Source organism: Gobio gobio, assembly GCF_949357685.1.
Source record: "Gobio gobio genome assembly, chromosome: 23".
Lineage (NCBI taxonomy): Eukaryota > Metazoa > Chordata > Actinopteri > Cypriniformes > Gobionidae > Gobio > Gobio gobio.
In genome coordinates, this window is record NC_137119.1 from 45,553,840 (window position 1) to 45,563,839 (window position 10,000).

The 10,000-nt window shown below is 46.4% G+C and overlaps 2 protein-coding genes across 4 annotated transcripts in view; one reads left to right on the plus strand and one right to left on the minus strand.

Moving 5' to 3' along the window:
* ahrra (aryl-hydrocarbon receptor repressor a) overlaps nt 1-6,561 on the plus strand; it is a gene marked incomplete at its 5' end in the record, with an annotated part of 85,956 nt that extends 79,395 nt beyond the window's left edge. Inside the window, one exon of the mRNA XM_079806859.1 lies at nt 3,802-6,561. Coding sequence (XP_079662985.1) covers nt 3,802-4,591 — 790 coding nt within the window. The 3' untranslated portion in view covers nt 4,592-6,561. The remainder of the gene's footprint in view (nt 1-3,801) is intronic.
* Nucleotides 5,989-10,000, minus strand: part of pigm (phosphatidylinositol glycan anchor biosynthesis, class M) — a 10,520-nt gene continuing 6,508 nt past the window's right edge. Inside the window, exons 4-5 of one of the 3 annotated variants that reach the window (XM_079805835.1) lie at nt 7,139-7,240; nt 5,989-7,047 (exon numbers count right to left, since the gene is read on the minus strand). In XM_079805835.1, coding sequence (XP_079661961.1) covers nt 6,883-7,047; nt 7,139-7,240 — 267 coding nt within the window. In that variant the 3' untranslated portion in view covers nt 5,989-6,882. The remainder of the gene's footprint in view (nt 7,048-7,138; nt 7,241-10,000) is intronic. The other 2 variants (XM_079805836.1, XM_079805837.1) reach the window with 2 other exon arrangements.

Sequence of the window (10,000 nt, forward strand, 5' to 3'; positions counted from 1 at the left end):
AGAGCACACAATCATGTCGGTCAGCATTAGTGCAGCCTGACCACAGGGAGGGTATGAAATAATTTACAACCCCAAATCAGAAAAAGTTGGGACAGTATGGAAAACGCAAAAAAAAAAAAAAAAAGAAGTGATTTCTAAATTTACTTTGACTTGTATTTCATTGCAGACAATATGAACACAAAATATTTCATGTGTTGTCTGGTCAACTTCATGTCATTTGTAAATATGCATCCTTTCCTGTCATTCAGACCTGCAACACATTTCAAAAAAAGTTGGGACAGGAGCAATTTAGGGCTAGTAATGAGGTAAAATGGTTAAATAATGATGTGATTTGAAACAGGTGATGTCAACAGGTGATTGTAATTATGATTTGGTACAAAAGCAGCATCCAAGAAAGGTCTAATCCTTTAGGAGCAAAGATGGGCCGAGGATCGCCAGTTTGCCAACAAATACGTGAGAAAATGATTGAAATGTTTAAAAACAATGTTCCTCAAAGAAAGATAGGAAGAGATTTGGATATTTCACATTCAACAGTGCATAACATAATTAAAAGATTCAAGGAATCTGGAGGAATTTCAGTGCGTAAAGGACAAGGGCTCAAGCCTAAGCTGAACAACCGTGATCTCCGATCCCTCAGGCGGCACTGCATCAAGAATCGTCATCATCTAGAAGCCATATCACCACATGGGCTCAGGACTACTTTGGCAAACCTTTGTCAAGTACCACAATACGTAGTTACATCCACAAATGCCAGTTAAAACTGTACTGTGCCAAAAGGAAGCCCTATGTTAACAGTGTCCAGAAGCGCCGTCGACTTCTCTGGGCTCGAGGCATCTGGGATGGACCATCACACAGTGGAAACGTGTACTGTGCTCAGATGAAGCAGTATTTGAGGTATTTTTTGGGAGGAATGGACGCTGTGTGCTCCGGACCAAAGAAGAAAAGGATCATCCAGACTGTTACCAGCAACAAGTCCAGAAGCCAGGGTCTGTCATGGTATGGGGTTGTGTCAGTGCCCTTGGCAAAGGTAACTTGCACTTCTGTGAAGGCGCCATTAATGCTGAAAAGTACAGAGAGATTTTGGAGCATAATATGCTGCCTTCAAGAAGACATCTTTTCCAGAGACGTCCATGCATATTTCCACAAGACAATGCAAAAGCACATTCTGCACACATTCTGCAGTCCTGGCTGCAGAGGAAGAGGGTTCGGGTACTTGACTGGCCTGCCTCAGTCCCGACCTGTCTCCAATAGAGAATGTGTGGAAGACCCCGAACTGTTGCCCACCTTAAGACTTGTTTGCAGGAAGAATGGGACAAAATTACACCTGAAACACTTCATCACTTGGTGTCTTCAGTCCCTAAACGTCTTAAAAGTCCCTAAAAGTGTTGTGAAAAGGAATGGCAACATTACAAAGTGGTAAATGCTTTACTGTCCCAACTTTTTTTGAAATGTGTTGCAGGTCTGAATGACAGGAAAGGATGCATATTTACAAATGACATGAAGTTGACCAGACAAAACATGAAATATTTTGTGTTCATATTGTCTGCAATGAAATACAAGTCAAAGTAAATTTAGAAAGCACTTCTTTTTTTTTTTTGCATTTTCCATACTGTCCCAACTTTTTCTGATTTGGGGTTGTACATGTGAAAGCACTTCATTATAGTTACATTTTTGCTAACTAAATAAACCAATTAAAAGCCATTTGTGTGTTCATGGTTAAGTGCTGGGCTAATTAGGGGCCAAGCACTGAAGCTGCGGAGGCTCTTATTGAAACCGTTAGATTTCTTCTTCTTATTATTATTATTCCGCCATTGGAGTCTATGGCAGCCCATAGAACCGTTTACGGGAAAGTTATGAAATTTGGAACACAGATAGAGGACTGGCCCAACATTCACCACACCATTTTTGGAGTCTCTAAAAAAATCCCTCTAGCGCCACCACCTGTCCAAAGTTTGACTCATGTTTATGCTAATAACTTTTGAACCATAAGGGATAGAGACACAATTCTTTTTCCTCTGATTCTTTGTCTTAAGTCGATTCGATTCCTATGGCGTCATTTTCCGCATGAAAATATTCCTGCCATTTTGAATTTTCAGAAAAACCTACTTTTGCAAACTCCTCCTAGGGCGTTGCTTTGATTTTCACAAAAATTGAACCAGATCATTTTCAGCCAGTGCTGACAAAAAGTTACGGAATTCAAGTTGAATCGTCAAATCGTTTTTGATAAACACGCGAACAAATTTTACATAGCGGTTGCGAAAATACACTTAAGGCTTTATCTCCGCATCGCTTTATCGTATTTAAACCAAACTCGGTACATGTTATCAAAAGCATGACCTGAGGCAACATGCAGCGTTTTGGCACAGCGCCACCTACTGGTCCGGAGATACAAAAATGGCTCTTTTTGCTTATCACTTCTGAATTGTTTGTCCAAAAATCATGAAAGTTTCAGGACTTCATGCCGAGTCGTCTGATATTCAATTTTACCATATCGTCCATTTTGAATGATGTACTAAAATGCTGTATTTTATGAACACATGAACGGATTGTTATGAAACTCGGTATGGGTTATCAGCACGATGCCCTGAAGATGCCTGAGAAGTTTTAAAACAGCGGCACCTAGTGGAGAATTTTTTTCAAACGCTTATAACTTTGGGTGTGATTGACTTATTTTCATGGGAGTTACTTTTTTTGTCTCCTGAATCCTTGCCGAGTCCAACGATACCAGACTTGCAGGTTTCGGCATATGGTTTGTGCAGTGCTTAAAAAACATTAGCTGATATCTTCGAAACCGCTAGTCCGATCGAGACGAAACCAGCGCCAGAAGTTCAGAAACATAGGTCGATAGCTGAACGCTAAAGCCCAAATGTCAAAATATTGATTGTAAGGGGGAGTAAAATCCAATCACAGTCAGGTGTCAGTCATTTTTTACATGTTTTTTCATATAAATGTCTATAACTCCAAAACTAAATGAGATATGTTCACCAGAATTGACACACACATGTATGGGCTCACTCCGAGGACACATACAAAAAATGGTAGGATTATGCTTCTTGGTGGCAGTATAATAGAACAAAATATGAAATTCCCATAGACTACAATGCATTTTTCAGCCTTTTTACCTAAAATCATCTTAAAATGTGTTTAATTGCTCATTGCTGCCATTTATCTGACACTCCCAGCCATTTTGGCATGTCTTGTCTTCTTATTTGTGCTTGGCCCCGGTAATGCTGCTTGCAGCCATATTTTCAACATGTAGTTTATTAGCGTTTACTAGCCGTGGTCTTTAATTAACATTAACATTAGTTTGTGTGCCTACAGTACAGGAACGGTCCTGGCTGAAGTGCAGCATTAATGTAATTGGTCAAATCAGTGTTGTTTTGAGCCAATGAATTGCATTCCCGCTGAATAACAAGCGTTCTAGAGCGTTAATGGGGCCTATAAATCAAAACCGCCACAGATCGGCCACTCCTCCATTTTGCTTGGGAATGGATGAAACGGGAACCAATGTTTTCAGGACTGCGTTCTCTGGGATCCTCTCTAGCAGGACTTCTACATTCTGATTGGTTGCCGCCGAACCGAGTCATAGCTCATTACCATAAATGTCACCTGACTTCAACTCTCTCGATGTCCCAGATGTGCCGCTCTATATGGGGAGGCTGGTTACTTCGGCACAGTTAGGGGTCAGGAGCTTTACGTTTGTTTCTGTTCAGTCATTTAAATGGAATTACATCTTTATTTGTCAGATCTAACTGATAACTCAACAGGTTCTGGTGCTGATTCTGTGTTTGTCTCCTGCAGTGACAGGGACGACGCTCTCAGGCAGTCCCACATCATGCTCTCCAAAGACGTCAAGTACAGGAGCGGCGCTCACTACGGTCCGGACGAGCCCTTGAAGTTCTGCAAGTCTGGGTCGAGCGGCCAGAAGTTCATGAGCCTGGACTGCGGCGTGTGGCCCGCGAGAAGCTCCTCTGTCCGGACGGGTCACGGGGTCGACCTGCCGCCCGCCGCCCGGAAATTCACAGGCTACGGAAAACCGCATCGCCCGGGCCCTGGATATTACAGCCACAGGGCCGACGCGTTCATGCCGAGGCCATACGGGAGCGACTACAGCGCAGACGCCATCAAGAGCGAGAGCTTCTGCTTCGAAGGCCACGGCGAGGGATATGACGCACACGTGATGCCCGAGCCGCCCATAAAGGTGGAGCAGGACTCGGACTCGGAGAACGGCTGCGAGGTCTACGGACAGTACCCGGGCGTGCAGATGAAGGCGGAGGCGGCGTACGGCGAGCAGTTCTCCTCCTGTCAGCGGCTGAAGGGAGCGCCCTACGCCGGCCACTATCCCCCCACCTGCGGAACGCCTCTGAAGTGTGTCCTGAACTCTCACTGCGCAGACGCCTACGCTGACGACTACAAAGGGTACATGCAGCACGACTACAAAACGGCCTATGAGTTCAAAGGTCATGGGCTCCTTCAATGCATCAAGCAAGAGCCGGCGGATCCTCCGCACTGGAGCGATGGCCAGAGGAACATGATGACCTGTGAGACGGGCAGCGGAAACAAGATCAACCCGTACGCCTTCATGCAGTAGCTCCAGCGCTCCGGCCATCCCGTCATCAGTCCTTCAGGAGCTGACCCTCCCCACACTCGCTCTTCCTCAGTGCTTCCGTCTCGTTTTCCAGCACAAATATCAAGACACATTCACTGGACAAGCAGAATGACTGACCCTAGGTTCACAAACAAGGCTTAAGATTCCCAGATTAAAGCATGTTTGAGCTGTTTTAACTGAAAGTAGCTTGATATCTTAAAATATGCCAGTCCTTGTTTTGTCTCAAGATGCACAAGCTCTAAGGCCCAATCCTGGGTTAGTCTGAGGCCCAATCCTGGGTTAGTCTGAGGCCCAATCCTGGGTTAGTCTAAGGCCCAATCCTGGGTTAGTCTAAGGCTTAATCCTGGGTTAGTCTAAGGCCCAATCCTGGGTTAGTCTAAGGCCCAATCCTGGGTTAGTCTAAGGCTTAATCCTGGGTTAGTCTAAGGCCCAATCCTGGGTTAGTCTAAGGCCCAATCCTGGGTTAGTCTAAGGCCCAATCCTGGGTTAGTCTAAGGCCCAATCCTGGGTTAGTCTAAGGCCCAATCCTGGGTTAGTTTTAGGCCCAATCCTGGATTAGTTTTAGGCCCAATCCTGAATTAGTTTTAGGCCCAATCCTGGGTTAGTCTAAGGCCCAATCCTGGGTTAGTCTAAAGCTCAATCCTGGGTTAGTTTTAGGCCAATCCTGGGTTAGTCTGAGGCCCAATCCTGGGTTAGTCTAAACCCTGTCTGTGGAATCGGGGTCAGGGTTAGGACGGGGTCAGTGTCTGGACGGGGTCAGTGTCAGGACGGGGTCAGTGTCAGGACGGGGTCAGTGTCAGGACAGGGTCAGTGTCTGGACGGTCAGGACGGGGTCAGTGTCTGGACGGGGTCAGTGTCTGGACGGTCAGGACGGGGTCAGTGTCTGGACAGGGTCAGTGTCTGGATGGTCAGGAGGGGGTCAGTGTCTGGACGGGGTCAGTGTCTGGACAGGGTCAGTGTCTGGATGGTCAGGAGGGGGTCAGTGTCTGGACAGGGTCAGTGTCTGGATGGTCAGGAGGGGGTCAGTGTCTGGACGGGGTCAGTGTCTGGATGGTCAGGAGGGGGTCAGTGTCTGGACGGGGTCAGTGTCTGGACAGGGTCAGTGTCTGGATGGTCAGGAGGGGGTCAGTGTCTGGATGGTCAGGAGGGGGTCAGTGTCTGGACGGGGTCAGTGTCAGGACGGGGTCATTGTCAGGACGGGGTCAGTGTCTGGACGGGGTCAGTGTCTGGACAGGGTCAGTGTCAGGACGGGGTCAGTGTGTCCTGAGCTCATATTTCTATTGTCAGGCTAATATTGCTCTCAGTTCCTCAAACATGGACAAGGAGAAAATTACTAACATAATGAGAAATAAAAGATTAAAATAAACATATGCGAGAGCGAGGTTATGTCAAGGTCCAGTTTATTACATTATACAAACGCTTGTTTTATTAAAGCATTTCTTCTGCATGTTTAAGTATTGAAGTATAAAAACTGAAGGATTTCCTCTGAAGTGTGTGTTCATCAGCTTCACACACACACACAGATCAGCAATAAACATATTCATATTAAATCATGTAAACCTTTTAATGTTAATTTGACTTGAGCTTTGATGATGATGATGCCAAACATGATGTGTTTAATGAGCGGCTCGAAACTTCTGGGCTTGTATCGAACACTTTTATATTAAACTACTGTTTAATGTCAATAAGTGAAGATGATGATGATGATGATGGTAATAATGCACTGTCGCTGTTAATAACCGCTCCGCTGTTTGATGAGTCTGGATCTGTATTTATTGTTTCAGGCCTTTTGCACTTTTCCAGGAAGGATTTTAACTCGACGTTTTGCCGCCGGCATTCAAGTGGACAATAAATATTAACAGAAGATATGATCATCTTTCACACAGAAACAATCACATGTGGCTCTTCCTGTTATATTTATTACTTTTATAAAAATAAAAATCTTGTATGACAAAAAGATCACGCATGTGTTGTAGAAACATTTTATCATTTGATTTTATCATTTACAGCTTAAAACACACACTCTCTCACACACACACACAAACAGTGAGATCTAACCTGCACACACACACACACACACACGGCTCATTCCTTCCCATGATCAGTCCAGTGAAAGAGCGTCTGACTCTATTAGCGGTCAGATGATGAGCGGATCTCTCGCTGCTGTTGGGCGCCATCTCCTGGTCAGAGCCACCAGAGCTTCTGTGAGAAACACTCGTCCTCTCATGTGTTGGTCAGTCTGTCGGTCCGTCTGTTTTCTCCTCGCGCTTCGGTCAGTCTGTTTTCTTCTGCGGAGCGTCTGCGGGTCTGTAATGGCTGATGATCTGTCCCAGAATGAGGGAGTTGATCAGGAGGAACATCAGGCCGGCCATCCAGACTAGAGTGAAACTGTTCCGGCCCTCGAACTCCAGGTAATACGCCGGAGACAGCCAGAGTGCCTGCACACAGAACATCACCACAGCCAATCAATACTCACTGTCATGGACACATGAAGAAGAACATGTGACACACACACACACACACACTCACCTGACCCACAAACCACAGCAGCAGCAGCCCGAAGCCCCGTCTCCAGCTCAGGGTCAGACGAGGCAAAACCAGCGGCAGCAAACACAGATACCAGAGGAAATACTGCAGACACACACACACACACACACACACACACACACACACCCTTGAGCCTCAAACACCAGAAGAAATACTGCAGAGACACACACACACACACACACACGTGAGCCTCAAACACCAGAGGAAATACTGCAGAGACACACACACGCACACACACACACACACTCACTCGCTCACTCACGTGTCTGTCTGTCTGTCTCTCTGCTCAGACTGTCTGTCTGTCTGTGTCTGCCTGTCTCTATGCTCAGACTGTGTTCACTGAGTCTGTACATGCTCAGGACTTTCCTCGGTTTAGGGTCGCTCACTTTACTCAAGTATCCTGCCAATTCATATTTTCTGTTTAGGGCCAAATAGCATTCCAGTTTACTCTGTTTGTCTGTTGCGTCTGTCCAATGTTTGAGGTATTTTTCTTTTTGTGTTTGAATGATTTGGTTTGGTCTGGCTGTGTTTTTTTTGTCCGTTTGTGACGTCAGCTCGGCCGAGGGCGTTGTTCTCTGGCTTCAGCTCTGAGGAAGGTCAGGGCTTTGTGATGGAGGGTCTGTTCATCGCTATTTTTTAAATGGGCATGGAATTGAATGGCTCTTTTTTGAATGCTTATCACAAGGGGGTATAGTCCTAATTCTGCTCTACAGGCATTATTTGGGGTTTTGCGCTGAACTCGCAGCAAGATTTTGCACAGCTCGGTCTGCAGAGTCTCTATAGGGTGTTTGTCCCATGTGGAGAACTCTTGGTCTGCAGAGTCTCTATAGGGTGTTTGTCCCATGTGGAGAACTCTTGGTCTGTGAGTCTCTATTGGGTGTTTGTCCCATGTGGAGAACTCTTGGTCTGTGAGTCTCTATTGGGTGTTTGTCCCATGTGGAGAACTCTTGGTCTGAGAGTCTCTATAGGGTGTTTGTCCCATGTGGAGAACTCTTGGTCTGCAGAGTCTCTATTGGGTGTTTGTCCCATGTGGAGAACTATTGGTCTGCAGAGTCTCTATTGGGTGTTTGTCCCATGTGGAGAACTCTTGGTCTGCAGAGTCTCTATTGGGTGTTTGTCCCATGTGGAGAACTCTTGGTCTGCAGAGTCTCTATTGGGTGTTTGTCCCATGTGGAGAACTCTTGGTCTGTGAGTCTCTATTGGGTGTTTGTCCCATGTGTGGAACTCTTGGTCTGTGAGTCTCTATTGGGTGTTTGTCCCATGTGGAGAACTCTTGGTCTGCAGAGTCTCTATTGGGTGTTTGTCCCATGTGGAGAACTCTCGGTCTGCAGAGTCTCTATTGGGTGTTTGTCCCATGTGGAGAACTCTCGGTCTGCAGAGTCTCTATTGGGTGTTTGTCCCATGTGGAGAACTCTCGGTCTGCAGAGTCTCTATTGGGTGTTTGTCCCATGTGGAGAACTCTCGGTCTGCAGAGTCTCTATTGGGTGTTTGTCCCATGTGGAGAACTCTCGGTCTGCAGAGTCTCTATTGGGTGTTTGTCCCATGTGGAGAACTCTCGGTCTGCAGAGTCTCTATTGGGTGTTTGTCCCATGTGGAGAACTCTTGGTCTGAGAGTCTCTATTGGGTGTTTGTCCCATGTGGAGAACTCTTGGTCTGCAGAGTCTCTATTGGGTGTTTGTCCCATGTGTAATCCTGCGTGTGTTCGAGGGGCATGTGGCCTAATTTAAAACTATGATGTTGATCTTGGCGTCTGGGTCTTTTTTGGAAAATCATTATTTTAGTCTTTTTGGGGTTAACTGACAGAGCCCATGACTGACAGAAGTTGTTTAGGAGGTCTATATGCTGCTGCAGACCCTGTTTAGTGGGAGACAGCAGCACCAGATCATCAGCAAACAGAAGGCACTTGACCTCAGTGTCCAGTAGAGTAAGGCCAGGGGCCGCAGACTGATCCAGGGCCTGCGCTAGCTCATTTATGTAGATATTGAACAGCGCAGGACTTAAACTGCAGCCCTGTCTCACTCCCAGCACGCTGCCCTGTGACTGGAAGTAATTCATGTCTTCTTCAAGAATGGAGAAACTGTTTTCATTAAAATAGGGAGACTCTGCTGGAGGGATATAAGTGGCACACAGAAAGATGTTTTTCTCTGTTGCGGTGACTGTCTTATTAATTTCTAACCAGGTGTAGAATTGTCCTGTTTTAGCTACTTTGATGGCATGGGCAAGGTTTGATCTTTACCAAATAAGCATGCCTCCTGAGTCTCTTCCTTGTGTCACTCCAGGCAGTTTAATGGATGGGATGATGAGTTCTCTGTAGCCTTTGGGGCAGCCGGTGGGTCCATCTCCTCGGCTCCATGTCTCCTGCAGGATGATGATGTCTGAATTTTTGATTTCTGAGTTGAAATCTGGGTTTCTGCTCTTGAGGCCAAAGGTAGATGATCTCAGGCCTTGAATGTTCCAACATGCTATGATAAATGCGTTGTTGTCCATGGGGTCTTAGTGTTGGTGATAAGTTTTGACCTATGACAGTAGGTGTGAGCAGATGAGGTTGAGCATCTGGCGGATGTCTCTTAGCTCTGTTGATGTGGCTTGCCCTGGTGCTGTTGTGGATGTTCTGCTCACTATCTGAGCGTAGCTGTGTCTGCCCGGGGCCTGTGGGATAGGAGGAGGGCAGGGGGTCGGCAGGAGGGGCTTTGGCCTGGCTTGATGTGCTGGATATGAGGGTGTGAAGGCTGGGAGGAGATGCTCAGGTGCTGGCTGAGATGGTCTCAGCATGTGTAAGTGCTGTTGTCTCCTCTCTGGGGGTATACTGGGCTTTCTTACAGGTCTGGGTGAAGGTTGTTGGAC